Genomic DNA, 23042 nt, shown 5'->3' on the forward strand with positions numbered 1-23042 from the left:
GGATGGCCATTGATTTCATTTATAGCCCTGAGATACAGCTGCTTCTAGAAAGTGAGAACTTCAGTGTAACTCTAAGGACAAAACCTAACCCCATCCTCCCCAGCTCCCAGGAGCTATTATCCTGCTATAAGCTGGATTTGCAAAGGCACCTTGGGTTGGTGTGGTGAAGCCGGTGTGGGTGGTGTGAGTGTGTCTTTGTGTGTGTACACGTGTGCAGGTGCGTACTGGGCTAAGCACGTGATGGAACTGTGGGAAATTCCTCCACGTCTTTGTAAACTGCCCCTTCCTTCCTTCTGCACTTGTAGTGCATTGGTAGGCCAGGGTGCAGAGGGGCCTCCAGCCTGGGCACATGGCCCAGGCGTGCTGGCTTTCAGTGGCCCATTGTTTCCAGCCCCTCCTGTGCATGGACAGAGGACCGGGGCTGGCACAGCTGCCTTCTTGGGGGCCGTTGTTTGTCTTTGAAGCAGCAGCAGCAGTACAAGCCTGAAGTAGCACACTTTGCCCTGGACAGAGCAGCCATTCTGTCTTGGAGCGGCAAGCCTGGAGAGGGGGTGATGGGCATCTCCCTTGAGCGCCTGTGCAGAGGCTCTTGAGGGTGGGGGCCAGGGCAGCGCCTCCTTCAGGCAGATTGTGGGGCAGGGGTGATGCTCAGCGATGTGGCATCACTAGTTGACCGCAGTGGCTGGTGGTATCTCTTAGCAGAGACTCTTCTTTTGCTGGATGGGGTGGGGACATCCCATTCTCACTTCCTTCAGAGCTGCTCTGTAGAGGAGATCTAGGAAGTAGGAAGGAAGCCAGTCTGGTCGTGGACTAGTCAAAACATGGGCTAGATAGTGAATCACTGGGCTTGACTCTGGGGGCCTGAGTCACCACTGCAGCTGGAAGGTAGAGAAGTGGACATTCCAGGTTTTGGAGCTAGAGAAACTGTGATGTCCCCCCGAAAATGCTGCGGAGACTTCAGACTCTTGTTGGTTTCTCATGTTTCCCGTCCCCACTGTCAACCTCTTTGACAAGTCAAGGCAAACCTTAATTTGGCTTCAGCGCCATTTGCCCCTAATTGTATGACCCTGTGGTAAATTACTTAATAAATCATACTTCAGTTTTCTCATCTTGTGATCAGGATAATTGGAGATACCAATTATGGACTAGTAATAAAGATTAAATAAAATGATGTGAATAGAAGCCCATCAGAGATGTTCAGCAAACACGTGCTTCTTTTCCTGCAGGGGCCCAGAGGGGATGCCTGAGGGTGGGGTGCACTTTGGGTAATGCTGCCCATTTGTTGAGGCACCTGAGGAAGTCAGGGTGGAATTCCACGCTGGCTGGATGCACGTGGGGGCTTCCTAGATTCATTCACACATCTTAAAGGCCTCCAGTGAAGTGCTTGTTCCTCAGACAGGACAACCCTGGAGCAGTCTACCTCTGGAACTTCGTGGGCATCGTGGGAATTTGCTTAGCCTTCTCTTTTCAGCAGAGGTGGGCAGCATCCGTCTTACCACGCTCCCCTGTCTGCTCCCCTTGTTAGGAACTTTGTTGAGGCAATGTTGTAAAGAATTACAGGGGCTCAGGGAGGCTGACAGCCCCCCTTGTCTAGCCACATCCTCTTGCACATGTTACTGATTGGGTACCTGGAAAGCCTTTTTACCCTAAGATGCTCTGATTCTCATTATTTAATGGACAAGTTGTGAGTAATATCAGTGAGCATAGTGAATATCCTTTCTGCTCAGTCTGCCCACCCAGCGGCTTCTACTGCCAGCTGCTACTTGTATCTGTCAAAGACAGAAAAGGGACAGAAGCCTCAAGGAATAGTCTCAACAAGAGCTGCTGCCTTTTTTAAGAGACCCAGAAAACCCTGGCAAGAACCAATGCATGACATGCCCTCTGCAGATCTTTCCCCCTCAACATTCTTGTAATCAGACTCCAAAAAAAAACACAGAACAAGAGAGCTTTGATGAGTGATGAGGTAGGCAGCTTTTCTGTGCAGCCTTCTGTCTGCTTGAAACAATCCTCCGGTGCTCAATTTCAGTTCAGGTGAGGTTACTGCAGGCCTGTTTGGCATTGGTGGTTGGCACGAGGGAGGCAGAGGGACAAAGAGGGTGAAAACTACAGTCATCACCCATAAAGGACCAGAGACTTGTGATACATCTGATATCTGTAAAAACAAGCAAAAATGAAGATGGGGATGGATGGTGGACCTGTAGCTACTCCAAGGCGAAGCCAAATGCACCATTTGCCCATCCCTTATTGCTTCATAAAAAGAGTGGTTGGCAGGCTTTTCAACATCATAGCTTCGTTCCTGGATTTGCCTCTCGTTTATCTACAGCTCAGATGAAAACTCAGATTCTGCATGCCCACCCCCTGCTTTACAGAACGTGGTCTGAAAGCAGCATTACAACTCCACAATTGGGGAATGAATTTGGAACGTGCAGAAGGAAAGGCATAATAGTGCAGGTGTTCTTTTTCCCTGGGCTTGGAGTCACTGTCACAGCCTAAGCTGTTGGGGCTGAGCAGGCTTGCAGGGTCGGGGGCTGGGGGGACGCTGGGGAGGAAAGGGATGAAAGAAGTGACTCCACTGTGACTCAGACGGGGATGGGGACATAACTTCAGCAAGATGTGCGCTGCAGGCCTTGCAGTCTGACTTTGGCAAGCTGCCTCCTGCGGGTGCCAGGTCTTGTCAGTTACAAATACAGTATTGCATTTGAGGCAGATCTGGTTGAATCTGGAGCTGCCATTGCTGCAGTTTCAGAGAGCATTTGCTAGCCCTGTATGTGGATTCTGGCCAGCCAGAAAGCTGCCAAGCTAGAGCTTAACCAGAAATAGTTCCAGCTTTGACACAACGGAGGCTCTGAGCATTGGTGAGGAGGAAGGATCAGAAATATGAGTAATATTTAGTGAAAATACCAACTTCTTAAAGATTGGTTATGTTCATTGGTTTTGGAAACTATGGAATCTGACTGATGGTGAATGGTTTGCTTGCCCAGAGATCTAGGTACTTGTTTCATTCTTGATTGCCACTATTTATTCTTGGGCAGGGACCTTCCTTTCTTCTTTAAAATACCTTGACCCCCCTCCCCTACTTCATGAAGATATGGAAAAACAGTTTGAAATAATGGGAGAAAGTATGAGAAGTAGGAGTTTGGGCTTTAAAGTCAAGCTGCTTGAGTTTGAATCCTGGCTCTACCACTTAATAGCTTAACTTCTTTAAGAGTTAGTTTTTCCATCTTTAAAATAGGGATGAAAGTAGTCCTGACCTAATAGGATGCTTGGGAGATAATTCATTCAGCTCTCTGCCAGAAGGAAGCCCACATTCTTACGCTGTGTCTGAAATATAGTAAATTGCTTATTAAATGGTAGCTCTGAATATTATTATGTCTGATAAGCAGTTTTTCTTAACTGATTTAGCAGATTCTTGGTTTCAGTGTTCTTTAAGGGTTTGAAAGGTTGGTGAGTTGGCGGTGGTGCCTCACATCACATTTTAAAAAGTAAAGCCTTTAAGTTCCCCAGAACACAGGGAACACCTAGATGGAAGGGGTGAATGCTGGCATCATGGTTTTTTCCAGAGGTGTCTGTCTGACTGCCTCACCTTGCTTTTGTTGCAGAGATCCGTGCTCAGCTCATAGAGCAGATGAAATGCCTGGACCAGCAGTGTGAACTCCGGGTACAGCTGTTGCAGGACCTCCAGGACTTCTTCCGTAAGAAGGCTGAGATCGAGATGGACTACTCCCGCAACCTGGAGAAGCTGGCAGAGCGCTTCCTGGCCAAGACAAGGAGCACCAAGGACCAGCAGTTCAAGTAGGGATGCCGCGCGGTTACTTCTAGAGACCTTGGGAGTGGGTTGTGTGTGGGAGGGAGGCAGGGTCTGCCGCCTCCATCCCATTGTTATCATGAAGCAGGTGACCTACTGATTTCTAATTGCCTGAGGGTTGAGAGCCCTCCAGAACTTCATTTCCAGATCAGTCTTACGTGCAGTTCAGCATTGTGGAGCGATCAGAGTAGGTCATGAACCATGCTTATAATAACAGCAAACACCTTCCCGTGTGCCGAGCTTAGCTCCAAAGGGCTTAACTCAATCTTCACAACTCCATATGTTAGTTTTTGTTATATCCCCAACATACAGATGAGGAAACTGGGTCATAAAGAGTTCAAGGCCCATGGCCTCTATGTGTGTGGCACACACACACACTCACACACCCCTAAGAAATAAATGGCAAAACTGGAATCCAGACCCAGGCAATCTGGCTCTGTAGAGTCTGTGTTCTTTACCATTTCACTGAACTGTCTTTAACTGGAAGAGATGGATGTAGCCATAAATCTAAGTCGCTGTGCAGACAGTTGCTAAGGTCTCTTCCTTCTACATTTAGAGTATTTTATACAACTGGCCCTTTCACTCTGTTCTTCCTACCATTGCCCTAGTTTAGATCATCTTCATCTTTGCCTGACTGATTGCAGTACTTACTGTATCATCTTTAGCAGAGGTTCTCAATCCTGGCTGCACATTAGAATTCCCTGGAGAACTTTTTAAAAATGCTGAAACTGGGCCGCATTCCAGATCAATTAAATCAGAATCTCTGGGAGTAAGACCTGGGTAACAGTGTGGTGTAAAAGCTTCCCAGATGATTCTAACGAACAGCTTCTCCCCATCCCAATCTACCTGATCCACTGTTACCAGATTTAGTCTTCCTGGAACACCCTGGGGCTCAGGCAGTTTCTCTGTGCAGTGGCTCCCGGAGGTCTGTGTTCTTGATGCTCAAGATGTGGTCCCTCAAGATTGGCACTGCCTAGGGGTTGGAGATTCAGAGTCTTGGGCCCCACCCCCAGACCCACTGTAACTAGAGCCGCAGGTGATTGGTGCGCAGGATTAAGTTTGTGAAGTCCTGTCCTATTCACAAAGGTGTACACTCCTTGGCTTGGTCTTCAAGCCTGTCTGCATCTGGCCGGACTAGCTTTCCAACTTTATTTCCTGTTTCTGCTCTGCTATTCCACAGCCAAACAGAACACTAACTCCACTGGGCCTTTGCGCATCCTGTGATTTGAACTTACGTGTCCGTTTGTTACATCTCTGCGTGTCGAAGCCATACCCATGTTTTAAGACCTCATGCAGATGGGACTTGTTTCTAGAAGCTTTCTGGATTCTCCCAGAAGGAAGAATGTTCTCCCTCTTCTAAATTCTTACAGCATTGTTTTTGTTGTTCTTTCATTAGGGCATTCAGAACTATATATCTTATATTATCTTCCCTTAGTGGACTTGTATAAGCTTTTCTGATTCATCGTTCAGCCTCCCACAAGGCCTAAAGTAATATAGGATCCATGCCTACTAAATATTATTGGATGAATAAATGAATGAGTGAATTTAAGAATTAATGCCAAATATATCGTATTTCCCTCTATTTTCTATTTTTGTTTATCGCCCTAACAATTTGGGACACAATTTATTCTTTACAAGCCAGTTCTGAGCAATGAATATAGAGTCTAAGAATAAGGAGAACATATGACACTTTCAATACAAGCCAGAATGAGAATTTCCTCCAGATGTTTTATCTTCAAAATCCCTTATCTTTTCCAAGTCCTGTTCTCTTTATGATAAGCAGTCCTGTGAGAATAAAATGTTATTTTAGTATATGATAAATGAAGATGGAAGGATTGTTTGCTTTAGAAAAATGATTCAAGTTTGGATTTATTCTCTTGATAACTCCTCCTAAGTTTAAAGTAGCCTGATTTTTAGTATTATATTATATTCTTAGCTTAAGGACACATTTACTAGAAATTAAGGTACAGATGTGCTGAACTGCTCTGATTAAGATCACATACAAGAAATAGGGTTTTTTTCTCCAAGGCTGGGAGAATTGATTTCCCTTCTGATAAAGCTGGTACCGGGCTTCATTTTTCCCAAATAATCAGTAAATATTTCTTGAGAGCCAGCTATGTGCTCTGTGTTGTATACGTATTGGAAGATGTAAAACAGGTTGATTGTATATTTCCATAGGGGGCCATATCTGGTTGGGGGGAAAAGATTTTTAATATAGGAAGCAATTAGAGATAAAGCAATAATGGTTTCATTAAGAGATCATTGGCTATATGTAGGATATAGATGTGATAAGAGGTCAGTGATAAATCATGAGAGACAGATAAAGGATCTGCAATAATCAGGAGCATACTCATGAAACGAGTGGGATTTAGGTTAGTCTTTAGAGGTAGATTTGTGTAGGAGAAAATAGCACATTCAGGAAAGAAGAGGCAGGCGTGTTCGGTGGTGAGAGGCTAAAGGGCAAGTGAGGGATGGATCCCGGAGTCTCCTTAAAAGGAGGCTTGAATGCATTCATCCAACAAACGTCTGTTGCACATTCCTTGAGCTCCTTCAGAGTAGACGCTGTACCTTGGGATATAACAATGAACAAGTACCGTCCTCCACTTGGCACTTTTAATAGAATAAGGAAACAGGCAGTGAACACATCACACAGTTAGATGAGTTGAGGTAGGTATTGCGGAACAAAAGGACAAAGGGCTCCAAGCGCTTGTCGAGGGGGCTTTGCCACTGCTTTGCTGTCACTTTATGGCCAGGTTACTTTAATAGCTTCCTGTCGGAAGTTATCCTGAGGAGCCACCTACTTATTCAACAGACCCCTTTGAAATGCCTGCCGGGTACTGTGTTCGGTGCTGATTCCTTTGGAGACCGAGATAAGCTCTGGAATCTTGGCTAACAGGGAAAAGAGACATGTAAACAATATAATGTAAAAAGGGCTTTAACAGAGGTTATAAGCAAAATTTTATGAGAACACATATTTTCCAAAGCAGTGGAAAATTAAGTTTAGGTAAGTAGACACCAAATAATTTAACAGACAAGCAGGGGAGTTAAGATTTGATGCAGAGCATGGTCGTGAGCCCTCTGGGTTCTTCTGTGGGAAAGGAGACATGAAGAAAAATGGTAGAAGAATGAATGAATTTTTGTGGCAGAGAAGGCCAAGATGGAGGTTTGGGGGAATAATCCATGTACAATGTGAGAGCAAGCAAGATTAGAGAAGAAGGAATATATTCAAGTACTTGAGAAACTTAAGAGGACTGGGTGACTGATTGGGTAAAGAACTATAGCCATCAGAGGTGACCCAGTGTCTCTAATATGGTGACCTGGAAGAATTGGTCTTCCACGTTAGGGGAGACCTGTTTTGAATGGTGAGCCTACTCTGAGCATGTCGGGTTTGGGGCAGTAGGAAGCCTGTCTGGTAGAGATGTACTACTGAGGTAAGAGGTTTTGACTAGGAATAGAGAGCAAACTCTGAGATATAAAAGTGATCATGGAAGATATGCAATTATATGAACTCAGGGAAGAGAAAGAGAGGAACACAGAGCTCAGCCCAGGACCCAAGTCTTGCTGCTTCTGCTGCGAAGTCGCTTCAGTCGTGTCCGATTCTGTGTGACCCCATGGACAGCAGCCCACCAGGCTCTGCTGTCCCTGGGATTCTCCAGGCAAGAACACTGGAGTGGGTTGCCATTTCCTTCTCCAATGCGTGAAAGTGAAAAGTGAAAGTGAAGTTGCTCAGTCGTGTCCGACTCGTCGAGACCCCATAGACTGCAGCCTACGAGGTTCCTCCATCCATGGGATTTTCCAGGCAAGAGTACTGGAGTGGGGTGCCATTGCCTTCTCCGGGACCCAAGGCTTGGGCACACCCAATTTTAGGGAGTAGTAAATGTTAATTATTAGAAGTAAAAGTTACCCGGAGAGGATGCGGGAGAGAAGGAGGAAGGAAATGAAGGAAGGAGAGAGGGTGGTGTTTTTTTAAGCACTTAAAAGGACGGAAAGGATGTAGGTATGTCTAATGAAAATAGCAGGCTTTCCAGTAGAAAATCTGTAAAAGTCAATCCCAGCAATTTCTTATTGATATCTCCCATTATAAGCATTGTGAGGCAAAGATGACTAAAATGAGCCCCAAACCCAAGAACTTTCCATCTATTAGAGTGAAACATGAAATTGCTGATTTTTGCAAGACACAACAGGTCACAAAGTGGCCAATGTGTGTGGTCTAGCCTAATAGAAGAGGCGATGAGACACACACAGATGCATACGACACAGGCAAGATGGTGAGAAGCTCAGTCAGGGAGTCCAGGCAACATCGTTTCATGCATAATTTACTCCTAAAAATGAGCAGGAGCCTTCCATGGAGAAGAGGGTTTCTATTCCTGTAAGTATACTTGTGAAATCCCGAGTTACACCTCACCTGATGACCCAGAGCCTTTTGTGCTGTGTCTCTCATTATCTTCTTTTTGCCCCAGTTGAACCCATGGCAACTGCTTGAAGCCGTTGAACCTGCTTAAATGCAGGGAGCATTTGAGGAAACTTGGTGGCTGGTGATCTCTAGCCTTTTCTTGTTCGTTCGGTGATGAGACTCTACTTCTCAGTGTAACGCTGGTGGCAGCGCCTGCATTTTTCCACTCTCCACTCATCTCTGCTTTGTAAAACGCGGCCAGGGATTCGGATGTGTGCACGTACAGGCATTGCTGTAGAAAGACAGCCTCGCCGCTGTAACTGAGCTCACTCTTGGCAGGCAGCACCACCAGACCACGCTTGAAACATTTGTTAGCAACTGAAAATTGGCATTTTGGGCTCAGGAAAGGCTTTTTAGGTATATCTGTTTTGGTTAAGGTATAAGTTTAGCAGCTCTAATAGACCCAAGTAATAGTATCTTTCACAAGCAGAGCTTGATTTTTCTGTCCTGTCGTTATCTGGTCGTTAGCTATCCTGGGCAGTGTTGGGACCCTTATTCCATCCCTAGAGTGTTGCCCTGGTTCTTTATGACCCAAGATGGCTCAGACCATCATGTCCCCATTCCAGCCAGAAAGAAAAGCAAAAGGGCCAGGGGCAGATACATCCTTACCTTTTAAAGGTGCAGTCTGGAAATGGCACATACATCTCTTCAGCTCACATAGATGCATGGGTCTACTGAGCTACAAGGAAGGCTGGGAAATGTATTTATTAATCTAAAGAAATTAAGAAAGTAGAATTTCTATTAGTGGAGGGGGAAAATAGTAGGGGACAATTAGCAGCCTCTGCCACATTGTCTGTGTGTGATTTTCAAGAAGGCAGGCATATGAAAGACCATTTCACTCATCCACTTTGAAAAGTGCCGTAAATGCACAGAGAAGACAGGGCTTCATGGAGGTGAGTTTCAGTGGGTGGGAAATGGAAACATAAAAGTGTCAATACAAGTTATTAGTTTTATAAGTTTAATTCAATGGAAACAATATAGAAGTTGTAGAAGTAGAATAAAAAAAAACTGGGAAGGAAGCATTTTAGGCAGCAAGAACAGTGTTGATAGAGGCACAGAGCTGGGGAAAACATAGCTGGTCGGTAACTCATCTGTTTTTCGAAAGAACAGAAGTGATAAACGTGATAGGGACATAAGCCTGAATAGTTGATAGGAACCAGATCACAGTGGTCTGTGAATGCCAGGCAGCAAGAGTTTGGGCTTTATTCTATAAGCATGGGGGACCCATTGATAGTTCTGGAGCATATTTATAGATGGCTGTGCTTTGGAAAGGTAACTATGGCAACAGTGCATAAGATCAGCTGGAGCAGAGAGACTGGAGGGAGACGCATTAGGAAGGGATGGCAGTGAGCCTCAGGTTAGTGTGGGCCGATACTGAAGTCGTGCCCTGGGAACTCGACAAAAAATGGGTCAGACAGGAAGGCAAGAAGCAATTAAAGTCAAAGAAGCTGGGACAGAGGAATGGCTGTGGCTTTCCTGGTCTCTGGAGTGGCAATTGTACTGTATTTTCATTCAGCCGGCGAAGTGTAGCCTCAATTCCGCTGACTCTAGGACTGGTCCCTAGAATAGTTCATTCTCTGCCCAAAGCATCTCAGCGGGCACTCGTCGCCTCCCCCGGAGCTGTAGCAGCTGTTGGCCCAGCAATGCCATGAATTTGTCTCCTTGTGCTGCCAGGAGAGCAGCTGCCAGCGGGAACCCTGGACAGACGCGTCTCAGGGACGTGGAAACTATTCAACTTGGGATGGGGTAGGTTGGCCAGGGCTGAAACTGGTCTACATGGTTTGTCCCACCCTTTTCCAGGCCAGTTTCTCAAGCTGGCTAGATTTCAGCCCCTCATGCTGGGTTAGGTTAGGTATTTTGTTACAGTCTTAAGTGACCGCATTTAGGGACCAATGTTGCTGAACTGCTGTTTTCATCTTTTCCTGGACAGCTTCTTACTTGGAAGCCATTGTCCTGTCTCTCTTTGGCTTGATTTCCTCTTCTGCTTTTCTCCTGCTCACCTTTGTCCTCTCCGACACTGTCTCAGTGCAAACACTCATTAAAGCTCACGAAACTGTGACTCCATTGCAGTCTGACCCTGCGGTTCCCCCTCCTCTTCTCTTCCCCCTGCAGATAGAACTATAGTGATTATATTATTCAGCTTTAAGATAAGTAATGTGGCTTCCTTCATCCCTTTGCATTGTCGGAGGACCTTATAATGTTTAAAAATTCTATCTACCTGATTTAAGAGCAGAGATATTATGTGAGGGTAGAAAATCTTCCTAGGGAAGATGCTCTTGCATTTTCTTTGACTCCTTGAAGAGTCTAAATGTATTCCTATTTGTTGCTAAGCCTTTGATTGTCTTTTTAAAGTGGAATCTGTGTTAATATTACCCAGCAGGGCTCTAATTGATAATGCATTTGTTTGTTTGGCTTTTTTTTTTTTCATAGACTTGCTGTAAATTACTCTTCAGTCATAGCTCATTTGGTTTTGATCTCCTAGTTTTAATAGCTCAGTTTTTTCTTTTATTTTGAGGTAGGGTTGTGGGTTTGGGTTTTGTTTTTTTTTTTCCTATTGAGTTTTAGAGGAATACTCCTACATTGCTATCCCGCTGTGTTCCTTACAGAGACCTTATGCTGCTTTATAACCCACTGCCAACATCGTGTCTTTTTTTCCAGCTTTTCCTTCTCCTCAACAACAAATATTTGTTGAACATTTTTAAGGTTATTAGTCTAGCCTCTTAAAGGAGAGAGATTCAAAAAAGTGGAAGCAGTGGTTCTTTCCCACATGACTTTATACTCTCAGGTCAAGTCAACGGTGCTCCATCGTGTCCAACTCTTTGCAACCCCATGAAGTGTAGCCCACCAGGCTCCTCTGTCCATGGGATTTCCCAGGCAGGAATACTGACATGGGTTGCCATTTCCTATTCCAGGGAATCTTTCTGACCCGCATCTCCTGTGTTTCCTGCATTGCGGGTGGATTCTTTACCTGCTGAGTCATTGGGGAAGCTCACTAACTTTATAATCTAATCAGGGACAAATTACGCCTGGATGTAATAACACAGATCTTCAGTGTAGGGCAATATGGGGTAAGTACCAAGTGTGTGCTACAGAAGGCATAATGCACAGTTGGTCACTCAGCAAACTTTTAAGAGGGGAATGGGATTTGAACCAGACCTTGAAAATGGCTTGGATTTTGATAGATGAAGATCAAGGGGGGGGAAAGATGTTGTAGCCAAGAGGAAAGTACAAAACAGTTTTGGGGAACAATAAGTAGACTGGTTTGGTTGGGGTAATGAGTGTATATGGAGGTCCTGGGCTAAAGTAGATAGGACCATATGTTGGTGAACCTGACTCTTATCTAAGAGATTTGCAGTGGACACTGGAAACCAGTGAAGGTTTGCACAGCACATGTCCAAGCTGAGGTGTGAACTGGATTTAAGGATGATTAACCTTAACCTTGATGGTGATGGTTTGCTAAATGACAAGGAAGTTGAGACAGTGAAACCCGTTGTCATGGTAAGTAGGGATCTAAAGTAGGGTGGGATGGTAGGGATGGGAGGAATAGAAATTGATCCTTCGGTCCACTTAGCGAGCGTGTAATGTGCTCTTACCATGTACCACATGCATGCCAGGCAGACAGACATGCCGTCGTCTCTCCTCCTGGGGCTTCCAGTCTGGAGGCAGATGGGAAACACCTGCTGCAGTAAGACTGCAGGAATTGCTGACTGGTGGGATTTGAGCTTCAAGTAATCTTGGCAGTACAAAAGAAAGAGGGCTGTGAAGTTTCTTTTGGACTTGGGTGACTGGTAGATTAATGGTGCCTTTAATATAAATCCCAAAGTTAAGAGAACGAGCTGTTTTTGAAGAGCTGAAATATGCAAAATTTGGTTTTGGGTTGTTAAGTTTAAGACATCGGAAGGATATTGAAGCTGAAATTTCTGTATTTGACAGAAAATGAATGGCTTTAGTCAGGGCTAAAGATCTGGACTATCTTCAGAGCTAATGTGTGGGTTGTTAGAGATTTGGGGCGTGTTCACAGGGAGATGATGGTTGAGGCTGTGGAATGTTTGACTTCCAACAGTAAAGGTGTTAGGAGTTTAAAAAGAAACTTGTATTGTCTGTGGTACTCAGATTGCAGACAGTGAAAAAGATATATTTATTTGGTATTCATTCAGTGCACATTTGGGGGACCTAATTATATACAGGCACTGAGCTAGGTACTGGGGATGGGAACAAGACAATATCCTATTCTTGCTAAGGTTAAATGAGCTGTATATTATGGAAATACACGTGGAAAGTAAGTCTGCTTGTTTGGCTAGTTATGAGTGTGTAACTATTGGAAGGGGTGTGAGGGAGAGGACTTGGTTATCTCAGGAATCTGGTAGACGTTCCACCTGCAGTGCTCCTTTCAGAGGGAGGTTAGATATGCAATTCACTAAAGAGAAATTCTTGTAGCATCCATGTTCTTGGTCTTGGGCCCAGTATTTGAATGTGCACAGTCTCTTCCATTATATCCTGTTACCCGTGGATCTTTCCTCTGGAGCTGAGTTCCAAATTGCACATAAACCTCCCTGGACAGCACTGGGTTGAAAAAGAGAGTCAGTTGGCCCTGGAGAATATTATAGCTATGATTGCAAATCAGAAGAGTGGAGGGCCAGCAAGTTCCTCTCTGAGTATGGTGTGCTTTTGAGGAGGGAAGTAGGAAAAAGCCTGAAGCTGCCAGAAGGAAGAGCCCCTTATTTCCTGGGACCAGTGTGTTACTCATTTGTTTTGGACATATTTGGGAGCTGTTTGTTCCTTCAGGGAAACTTTCCCCAGAGTTAGCATCTGGTGTTGAGCAAGGGTTGGTTTCCTTTTGCCATAGCTCAAGCTGACTTGGTTTAGAAACTAATGGAAGATCTGTTGGTGAGTTTTTCACTAGTCCATTCCATATAGAACCTTCAGTATGGTTGGGTCCTTTTTGGAAGAGTTGGGAGGTCTCCTCACACGTAGATAAAAGACGATGGAAAAAACACAGGCAATTTGGGGGATCAGCAAGACAGAGTAGTGGTTTGTCTTTTGAACAGAGAAAAACTTTGTTTGAAAGCTCTGTGGCAGGCTTTAAGACTTAGCAGAAAAAGCTGAGAGCTTTAATCCAGACAAATTTGGATCTTTCACTTATAGCTCTGTGACCTAGACGAAGTCACTTAACTCCTTTTTGCTTCAGTTTTCTCATCCATAATATGTGGAGAGTAAAGTGTACCTTGAAGAGTTGCTCTAAAGATTAGATACAATATCTATAAAGCACTAGCCAAGTGCCTATAACTTAGTTTTTGTTGTTCAGTTGATAAGCCATGCCTGACTCTTTGCACCTCCATGGACTGCAGCATGCCAGGCTTCTCTGTCCTCCGCTGTCTCCTGGAGTTTGCTCAAATTCATGTCCATTGAGTCGGTGATGCTTTCCAACCATCTCATCCTCTGCTGCCCCCTTCTCCTTTTCCCTTCAGTCTTTCCCAGCATCAGGGCCTTTTCCAATGAGTAACTTACTAACTGCTCAAAAAATGGTAGCTGACCTAATTGTCATCGCCACAGAAGGAATGTAGCCTGATTGTCAAGATCACAGGTTCTGGAACCAGATTTTCTGGGCTCTGATCTTGGATTTTCTACTCACTAGCTATGTGATTTTACATGAAGGTTGTTAGCTGCCTCAGTTTTCTCATCTGCAAATCGTGGATAATAATAGTATCTACCTCATGGAGTTGTTATGCTGATTAAATGAATTTTAATGTGAAGCCTTTAGGACCATGTTTGACCCAAAGTAAATGTAAATAGCAGTGACAATTTTTTCTTGTCCAGCTCCTGAGGAGTTGGGACCAAATATAGCTATAGCATAGCTAACAGTAGATCAGATTCACCATTTACTCCCTAAGCAGAGTTGCGCACTCTGAAGCCTAGCCCTAGGTAATAGTATGTCAGTCTCCATCTACTTCAGTGACCCCATGGGCCCTCTCGAATGACAGACTCTTTCTGCTTCTTGATTTTTGTGATAGGACTGCCTTGGGATGAAATATGTAATTAAGTGACTCTGTGTAATTATATGTCCAGTTCTTGTACAAACTCAGCAGTTCTGTGTTTTGTCCTATAAGGTGTCTTGTTCGTTAGGTGTCATGAACTGCCTTGAACCAGGTAGTTAACCCTGACTTGTTATTTTTAGATTCAGGCTCACCATCATCAAGAGGAGGAAATTTGTCCTACAACTAGCCTCTGATGTCCTTGCCCTCACAGAGTTAATAGTTAGCACTAATTGCCTAATCATTAAAGGTGTAGTGTTGAGGCCCACAGGTCCCAACTGTGCCCCAGGTGAAGAAAAGAACACAGTCAGTCCTGTTCCGCCTCCTGCAGCAGCCATCATCAGGACCGGCAGGCCGGGGCAGCCCACATCTCAGTCATGAGCCCAGCAAACTGGTTTACGGGACTGTCTGTCTCAGGAGCCCAAACAGAAGCTTACAAGTGCTGCATAAATGACCTCATATCATTCTTTTAGTGCAGGGAATGGGAGAGGGCAGGCTAGGAGCAAAACATGCCTTTACGCACAGTTGGGAGGCTGCTGGAAGCTGGGGACTTCCTGTGTCTCGTGGGCTCTGCTGTTGAGATGTCAGCAGGACACACCTCTGTCTTTCCGTTTGCCAGGCACAGACCCTGGTGATCTTGGCCCTTAACAATAGTGCTGGGCACAAGGCACTCTTCGTATGCATTCTCCTGGCTCGTGTAAGCCCATAACAATTCCACAGTAGACACAGGAAGCAATGTGCGGCGGGTTCTTTCATTCTCAGAAATTCATAGCCAATTAAATGAATTGACTTTGATCCAGTTCTCTTTTAAAGGCAAAAGCCATGTCATCTTTATCGGGAGATGACTGTGTTAAGTGGGAGGGCTTACAAGATAAGAAGAAAAGACAGTCTCTACTGTAAGGACACTCATAATTGAAATGGGGAAAAATAAGACAGGTCGGAAGAGAATAATAAGCACACGTGTGCACGCGGGCACACGAATCTAAAAATAGGAGCCCGTGTAAAGCAGGTTTCAGTTGTCACCGGGAAGGGAGGGAAGGTGGAAGGCTTGGGAGGTCCTCATGCTTGGCTCAGCCAGGGAGAGGTACAGGATAGCAGTTATGTTCTCAATTAGATTTGGTCCCAAGCTAATTGAAGTAAAGACTTTAATATCTAATTTCTGTGCTGCACTGAAGAATCATGCTGTGAAAAGAAACAGTCATATGGGAAGAGCTCAGTGTTAATGAAGGATTTAGGGAGAATGAGAAAAAACTAGGGGTTTGGTTTTTCAGATTTGAAATCCTTTCCACTATCTCCTGGCTTTATACACCTGCACCGATCATTGGATCATTGCCCCTTGGGTTTTAATTCAGGGAAGATCAATGAACACAGCTCTGCTTCTTAGCATATTTTGGGTGCAGCTGGTTAAAGAGCCAGGATTAGAAAATGAATCGAACAAACTAGGATTGTCTTCAGCGGGAGGATGCTGAGCTGTGTTTGCCGATTTCTGCTTAAGCAGTTGGGACAGGGCATCCTTGCATGAAATTCAGACATCCCTCCCTGGCAGCCTCTGTGTTAAAGTAGGGGTTGCAGAACAAGTCTGGCAGCTCTCAGCCTGAACCCTTGTAAACAACAGATGTTCATAACTAAGTTCTGGGGGTGGGGGTGGGGGTTTCTGTTGATGCTTGAAATTCTTTGAATTTACAGGCAGCATCTCGAGGATTTAGCAAAAGGAGGAAGCTGTACAGAATTGATGCCGTGGCGTACAGGTGGAAACGATGCCTCACACGTTTCCTTTGGAAGACAAAGCACAGGCACTGAGTGGACTCTGAATAGAGGGCAAATAAACCCAGGAAGGCGAGCACAATTCAGAGAGGTTCGGCTTCTCAGGTTTACTGACTTTATGCCTTTCTCCCCACCTCCCTTTTTGTACGTGGGCTAGACTGTCAGCTGCCTCCTTAGTTCTGTTTCTCTGGTCCTGGGTAGAAATGTGTGCCCTTCCCTACCACCAAGTGCTACATACACACACATGCACACACCCAGGCAGGCGTGCCACACACCGGTCCATTAGCACTTCCTGATGCTTCTAATATGTGGACTAAATGGTGTTGTTAGGGGCTTTGTCTTGGAGGCTCACCTGATTCTTGTACATTCTAAGTGTTGGTTTTGCCAGGTCTCAGTTACGTCGTAACTGGAAGTGAATGAAGATAATGTGGCTTATAAAGAATTCAGTCATGCTTCTTTTTTTTTTTTAATCCTCAGTCCACTAAACTCCCAGCCCCCAGATGTACATACTAAGTATCCAGACAGATAATGACTGATTACGAAAGCCACTTTACAACATAGTTTGGGGAAGCCATATGGAAAAAGTAAATATAATACATCTTTTTAGTAGCCATTCTTGATATCAAATTAAAGAGACTGTAGAAAAGTTCTCACCTTTTAATCAAATGACAAAACTGATTTGTCAGATCTCAACCTATTTTTGAGCCATTCTAGCCAGAAAGAATCGGCTTGAAAATTTTGGATAAGATTTTTCACTTATTATTTTGGGGGCTGAGAACTTCCTTATGCCATGCCCACTCCTGGCCCTCATGTGAGTTAGCATAGGAAGTTTTGGTGAACACCAATCTTAGCGTGTGGGGTTCACTTATCCTTTCAGCAAACATTTATTCAGCCCTTATTCTAGGGCGGTTCTAGGAATTAAATATGCACAGAATACTAAGCCAATATTTTAGCTTATAGAGGTTACCACTTAATGTGAAATATTTTAAGGTTTATATATATGCATCTATGAATGTGTGTGTTCTGACAAGGTACAGAGGTCAAGATTGAGGAGCCAGAATTCTTGGGTGCCCTTCTTGGTCTCCTGTGTTATTGTGATTCAGTTACTTGGCTTCAGCATCGTCAACAGTGACCAACAGGTTCTGGCAGGTGCTGGGGTCACAAAGATGGATAGGACCCAACCTCTACCTGCAGAAGACTGACGGCTTATGAACAAGATAGCACAAAGTAGAATATATTTACTGCCAAAGGAAAGATGGGAGAACTGATTTGCTTTTCATCCAGACTGAGATCTTTAAAATTTTTTGGACATTATTTTAGACTCATAGAAGAGTTTCAAGAATTGGTCAGAGAATTTCTGTATACCATTTCCCAGATTGTACAAAAATATTAACATATTACCATTTGCCTTATATTTCTCTTTCTTTCCACACACAACTCATGTACATACATATTTTGTTTTTCGGAAACACTGAGCATAGGTTATGGACATGATACCTTTTTAATCCTACATACTTCAATGTGTATTTACTAAAAATAAGGTTGTTCTCTGACCTCGTGGTAATATAGTTATCGAAATCACAGTGTACATATTAACACAGTAGCATTGTATAATCTACAGATATTCAGATCTACAATTTGTTTCAAATATTTCCTTTTTGGCAAAAGAAAGTCCCAAGTTTATTCATTTCATTCAACTGTCTTATCTAGTTTCCTTTAATAGTGGAAAGATTTCCAGGTCTGTCTTTGTATTTTATGACATTGACATTTGAGGGGAGCACTCGGTCCAGCTATTTTGTAGAATATTTTCCAATTTGATACTTTTATTAATGTCTAACATTTCTTTATTTGGGTTATGTACTTCGGGCCTGAAAACCATAGAAGGGATATCCTATTGTTTTCAATGTATAGTTCATGATTTGTCCCATTTGAGACCATGTAAATATCGTGTTATTCTTCAGACCTTACACTCACTAGTTTTAGCATCTATTGATGATTCTTGTTTGAACCTGTTATTACGATGGTTACCAAGTGGTAATTTTTCAGTTTCCATCATCCCTTCTACGTTTATCTTATCACTTGAACGCTACTGTAAGGAAGAGGTTTCTCTCCCCGCCATATTTGTTTGGTGCTTTGTTTGCTTGCTTGTTTGATTGTATCAATGTGAATTCATGGATTCTGATTTTATTCAGCAGGTTGCAGTCTTTGACGTCCTTATTTTAGTGCTCACATTGTCCCCGATTTGGCTGGTAGAGCCCCTTCAGCCTGGCTCCTGTGTCCTTTTCACATGTCCCCATCGTTCTTTGAGTACATTTTATACTTCCTGGTACAGCAGCAGATTCTAGATACATTTTGTATTTTCTTTGCTTCCGCTTTGGAGCCATTTCTTCAAAGAGCCTCGGTTTCTTTTAGTGGGAAATGGTTTTTAGAAACAATGGGTGATAGATGTGCTCTTTGCTACTAGAACATAGTTGTTTATAGTCCCCCTGAGTAGACAGTAGTGAATAGCTATATGTATGCATATACGGATACCCACATGCTTCTATATCTCTGTCTATCTATATTGGAGCCTGTGAGTAAACATCAGTATCTTCAATTTCAATCCAACACTGCATGTTTTATTGTATTTTCTCCCCTTTCCATATTTGTGACTCTGTTACCTGAAGACCGAGAGACCTGATACCCATTATCCATATATGTATTTAATTGCTCATTCCTAGAGTGTATACAACGTAGTTTCAGAATTGCTAACCCATGCTCTGAAAAAAGCATGACTACTACTAATTAGATTTCAATACTGGCTTGAAGTTCTTTGTTTTTGTCTGTTTTTAGCCTTGGGAACCAAAATAGTGTTCAAAGGGCCACAAGCATACAGTGAGGACCGTCCTGTGGACCCACACCCCTTCCCTGCCGTGACGCTGGGAAAGCTCTCCTAGGGACGGGGACCCTTGCTGCTTTCTCGTTCTCCACGATCACTTAACCAAGAAGCCAGCTTTTGTCTCAGTTCTCGGCTGTGACTGTGAGGACCGTTTACCGATCGCTCCTGTAACATGCTAATGTTGGGCCTCTGCAGGAGCTTGACCAGGTCCCGCAGAGGCGGAGCCGCGGGGCCCTGCTCCTGGACCCCGGGGCTTGCGGAGGTTTCGGCCCTGCTTGCTGGCTCCCCGTTCTGATGGCCCTCTTGCTTCTCCTCCTTGGCCCTCCTCACTCAGATGCACCAGCTTCTCCAGCGGTTGTTTTGCATCCGTTCTGACCTAGACAGTCTCTCCTCTCTGTCCGGGGATGGCTTCCAAACACCCCTTCCTCTGCCCTGTTTAACCCTCCTCCTCTGTCTCCCACACACTCATTTTATTTTTCTCCTTCCTCCAGACACATGTAACATGGTCAGTGCCGCTGATTCCAGCTGTTCTGAATCTTGCCTGCAGCTTAAGTTCAAAAACAGATGGACCCAAAGCATCCTAGATGCTGTGCCAATATCCACCACATGAAAACAAATTACTGAAAAGCATCAGGGAATCTTAGGTTAGTTTTGAGGTCTGACTCTCTGTCTTCTCAGTGGTCCTCCCTGCCCACTCCCCCATCTCCCCTTGCCCCCTCTCACATTATACCTTCCCACCCTTCCGTCTCTACCTATGTGCCTCATTTGGCAAAACCTTAACCCCCACACTCATCCTGTCTACACACAGATAGGTGTGGGATGAGATAGTGTTAACAATCAGTCTGGGTTGTTCCTTTTTTTCTAACAGGCTGTGCCCTTTTGGAATCTTGTATCAAGGACTAAGGAATTTCTGTCCTCTTAGTCATGTAGAGAAAGTGAGGCTCGGTCTCTGTGTCTTTAAATGTGGGTATTAGTAGGTCAGAGAAATTATTACATCAGGAATAAAGTGTGTGTTCCTCTCATGACTCATCAGTAGGGGTGCACAGAGGTGTCAGTGCCACAGGCTGCCCTGTGTGCCCTTCGGATCGCTGTGACACTGGGCCCAGCCATCGCTTTCAGAAACCTTATGCTTGGAACTTGCCATCAGCTTTCTCCCAGCGTTCAGAGAGCATTGTTTAACTTCACCATTTCTAGTCACCCTGAACACAAGAGGAAGGGAATCAATGTGGTGGGGCCACATATCTTACAGTACATTGCAACATTGGCAGTCATTTACAGAGCATCAGGAAAAAGTTGTTGACATAGTCCAGTAATTATTAGGCTCTCCTGTGACCAGAGTACTAGACGCTGTAGCAGTTGTCCCAAGAGAAGTCCTCAGGGGATGGGCTTCTGAAGGTCAGGGACCCTTGACTCATGCAAATTAACATGTGTGTGTAGATGACACCCTCCCTGCTCCCTCCCTCTAAACTCTCCCTCCCTCCCACTTTTTTCCTCCCTTCTTTGAAGGTGAATACTTGGAAGAAAATCCTCAGATTCTCAAAAGGGTCTGGGGTATGTAGTCACCCCCCAGAATATCTTATACTGTGAGTTGAAATGCATACACAGACATACACACACACACACACACACACACACACATATTATATATGCCAGTGTTATAACCAAGAACAATGTGTTTTTAGGCAGTACCTAGATATCTTTGCTCTATGTGATGTACTCTGATATTTCCTACTTTGTGCTGTGTTATTCTGTCCCACTGTCTTCTGTTTCATTCTCTGAGAAATGCTAACTGGTGACCTACTAAGTTGACTTTTTAAACCGCGCTAATGGGCCGTATCCCACAGTTTGAAAAGCATTGCTTTAAGAGCATTGGTTCTTCACATTTCGGTGTGCATAAAGTTACCTGGTATAGGTATTTAAGGTGCAGACTTGAGCAGCCCTGCACTTGTAGCGAATCAGAATCTCTGGCGAGAGGGCCACAGGAATCCGGATTTTAAACCAGGCCTACAGGAGCTCCTGATGTAAGATGATTTGGGGTCCTGAACACTCACACTTGGAGAAATTACTCCCTAAGGGGCTTGGGAGCTTGGCTGCTCAAGGCTTCAGATCACGCATTTGCGTGGAGATGGTAGAGCTTGGTGGGTATCCTCTGAATCCAGACTGAGAGTCTCCCCGTTAGTCACCCCAGTGACCCACACTCACTCCTGGGTCTGGCTGCGCTTTGATCTGGCTCTTTCTCCAGGATGTGCTGTGGCCCTTGTGAAGGCAGGGAAGGAGTTAAACGGAGGCCGCAGAATGGGGCTGGAAGGAACTGAAGGGTCATCTTACAGAGTGACTGGGGTGTGGCTCAGCCTCCAGTAGGTGCCCAGAGTCAGTCCCGAATTAGAATGGGGTGGGGTTGGAAACTGCTCTTCCTATTCACTCGCCTTTCGTGTACAACCACATGCGGTGTGTCAACATGCTTTCCGGCGCCGTTAGGCACCGGCAGTTTTGCTCCCTCTGGGTTCACGGACCCTTGGTATTCCTGTTATGTGTTGTCTTAGAATAGCTCTGTGCTCTGGGGCTTGGGCAGCTGAACTCTGTCCATTAACTCTTGCAGCACCAGCACTTTATAGTTGCTAAGGGCTTCTTAGTTGAAATAGAGCAGCAACCACAGTAAAATAAGAAAGCAATTGCTAGTTAGGAGACCTGGATCCTTGCCCTTGCTCTGCCGCTGTGTGTGACCCCAGGCTCCCTGAGACTCAATTTCCTCACTTAGAAAATAAAATGACAGGTTTGGTTAGACTTTAGACCATCTTGAAAGTCCCTTCTACCTCTGAAATTCCACAATTCTGTGTTTTGTTTTGTTTTTTCTTATTTTTGTACCCTCTGCTACTTCCTTTTACACTTTAGAAGTCATCCCTTTAAAGCCTCTCCTAGGTCTACTGTCCACGGGAGACTCACTGAGGTTGGGAATTGCCAGAGAACCAGATGAGTTAATAACAACAAAATGTATTCCTATTTAGTACACAGACAAGGTATGGAATTTATAAGCAAGTTCATTGCAAACTTGTATAATAAGGCCTGGGAATTTGGGGACATGTTTGCCTTTTCAGACATGACTCTGGCTACTTTGTTTTGTGAATGTAAACACATTGTATGAACTACCATGTAATAATAGTAGTTATAACACCAATAACACATGATGATACTGATTTGTAGGTGTAAAACACTTTAGTGTTTATGATATTTCTTTATGGACATCCCCTCCTTTGACTTGATCTTTCTGATAGCCATGTGAGTTAGGCAGGGAAGGTCTGCTGTCCCCATTTATTTTTTAAGCAGATGAAGAAATGTTGAGGCCCAGATTGCATCTGTGACATATCCTGGTTTACTTGGTCAGCAAGTGGCAGAATTAAGGCTAGGTCATCAGCATGGTTCAGGGTACTTTCCACAGAGTACCGTCTTGCTGGGATGGGTATCACAGATGCCTTAAAGACCTGTAGAACTCAGTAACCTACTAATCTGGAAATTGACCAGGGCATCTCTTACTCCATCCAACCCTTTAAAATTTATCCAGCAAAATATTGGCATGGTTAATAATATGCTGTAACTTAAGTGCACAAACCACTGGGCTCACAAACTCAGTCACTCAACAACCCACAAATTCATGCTGCAGTAGTTGATTAGGCAAGATTGGTGGAGGCTGAAGATGTTAACTGTTCTTTAAATGAGTTGTCTTACTGTGCTCCACACTTACTGTGGAGTTCTGTGGCTGTGATATCTGTCACTAATCAATGCCGATTAACTAACCACCCATTCTTGGTGATAGACATTCATTGAATATTCCAAACTATCCCTTGTCCTCAAGAGACTTCCTTCCAGTAAAGCAAGATAAATTTCAAAATAACACGTGAGAACTGATGACGACGCAGGCAGCTGATCTGATGACTATTTAGACTTCATTATATGTAGTTCTGTAGTTTCACAGATCCCTGGGTTGGGAAGATCCTTGGAGAAGGAAATGGCAACCCACTCCAGTATTCTTGCCTGGGAAAGAAATGCCATGGATAGAGGCTCCCAGTGGGCTACAGGCCATGGGTTGCAAAAGAGTCGGACACGACTCAGCAA

At 44.4% G+C, this 23042-nt stretch overlaps 1 protein-coding gene across 8 annotated transcripts in view; it reads left to right on the forward strand.

The window, feature by feature from the left end:
• Window positions 1–23042, forward strand: part of SRGAP2 (SLIT-ROBO Rho GTPase activating protein 2) — a 247698-nt gene that overhangs the window by 96783 nt on the left and 127873 nt on the right. For all 8 annotated transcript variants that reach the window (XM_043923265.1, XM_043923267.1, XM_043923266.1 and 5 more), the window contains exon 3: window positions 3600–3792. In XM_043923265.1, coding sequence (XP_043779200.1) covers window positions 3600–3792 — 193 coding nt within the window. The remainder of the gene's footprint in view (window positions 1–3599; window positions 3793–23042) is intronic.

This window comes from Cervus elaphus, chromosome 14 (assembly GCF_910594005.1).
Source record: "Cervus elaphus chromosome 14, mCerEla1.1, whole genome shotgun sequence".
Classification (NCBI taxonomy): Eukaryota; Metazoa; Chordata; class Mammalia; order Artiodactyla; family Cervidae; genus Cervus; species Cervus elaphus.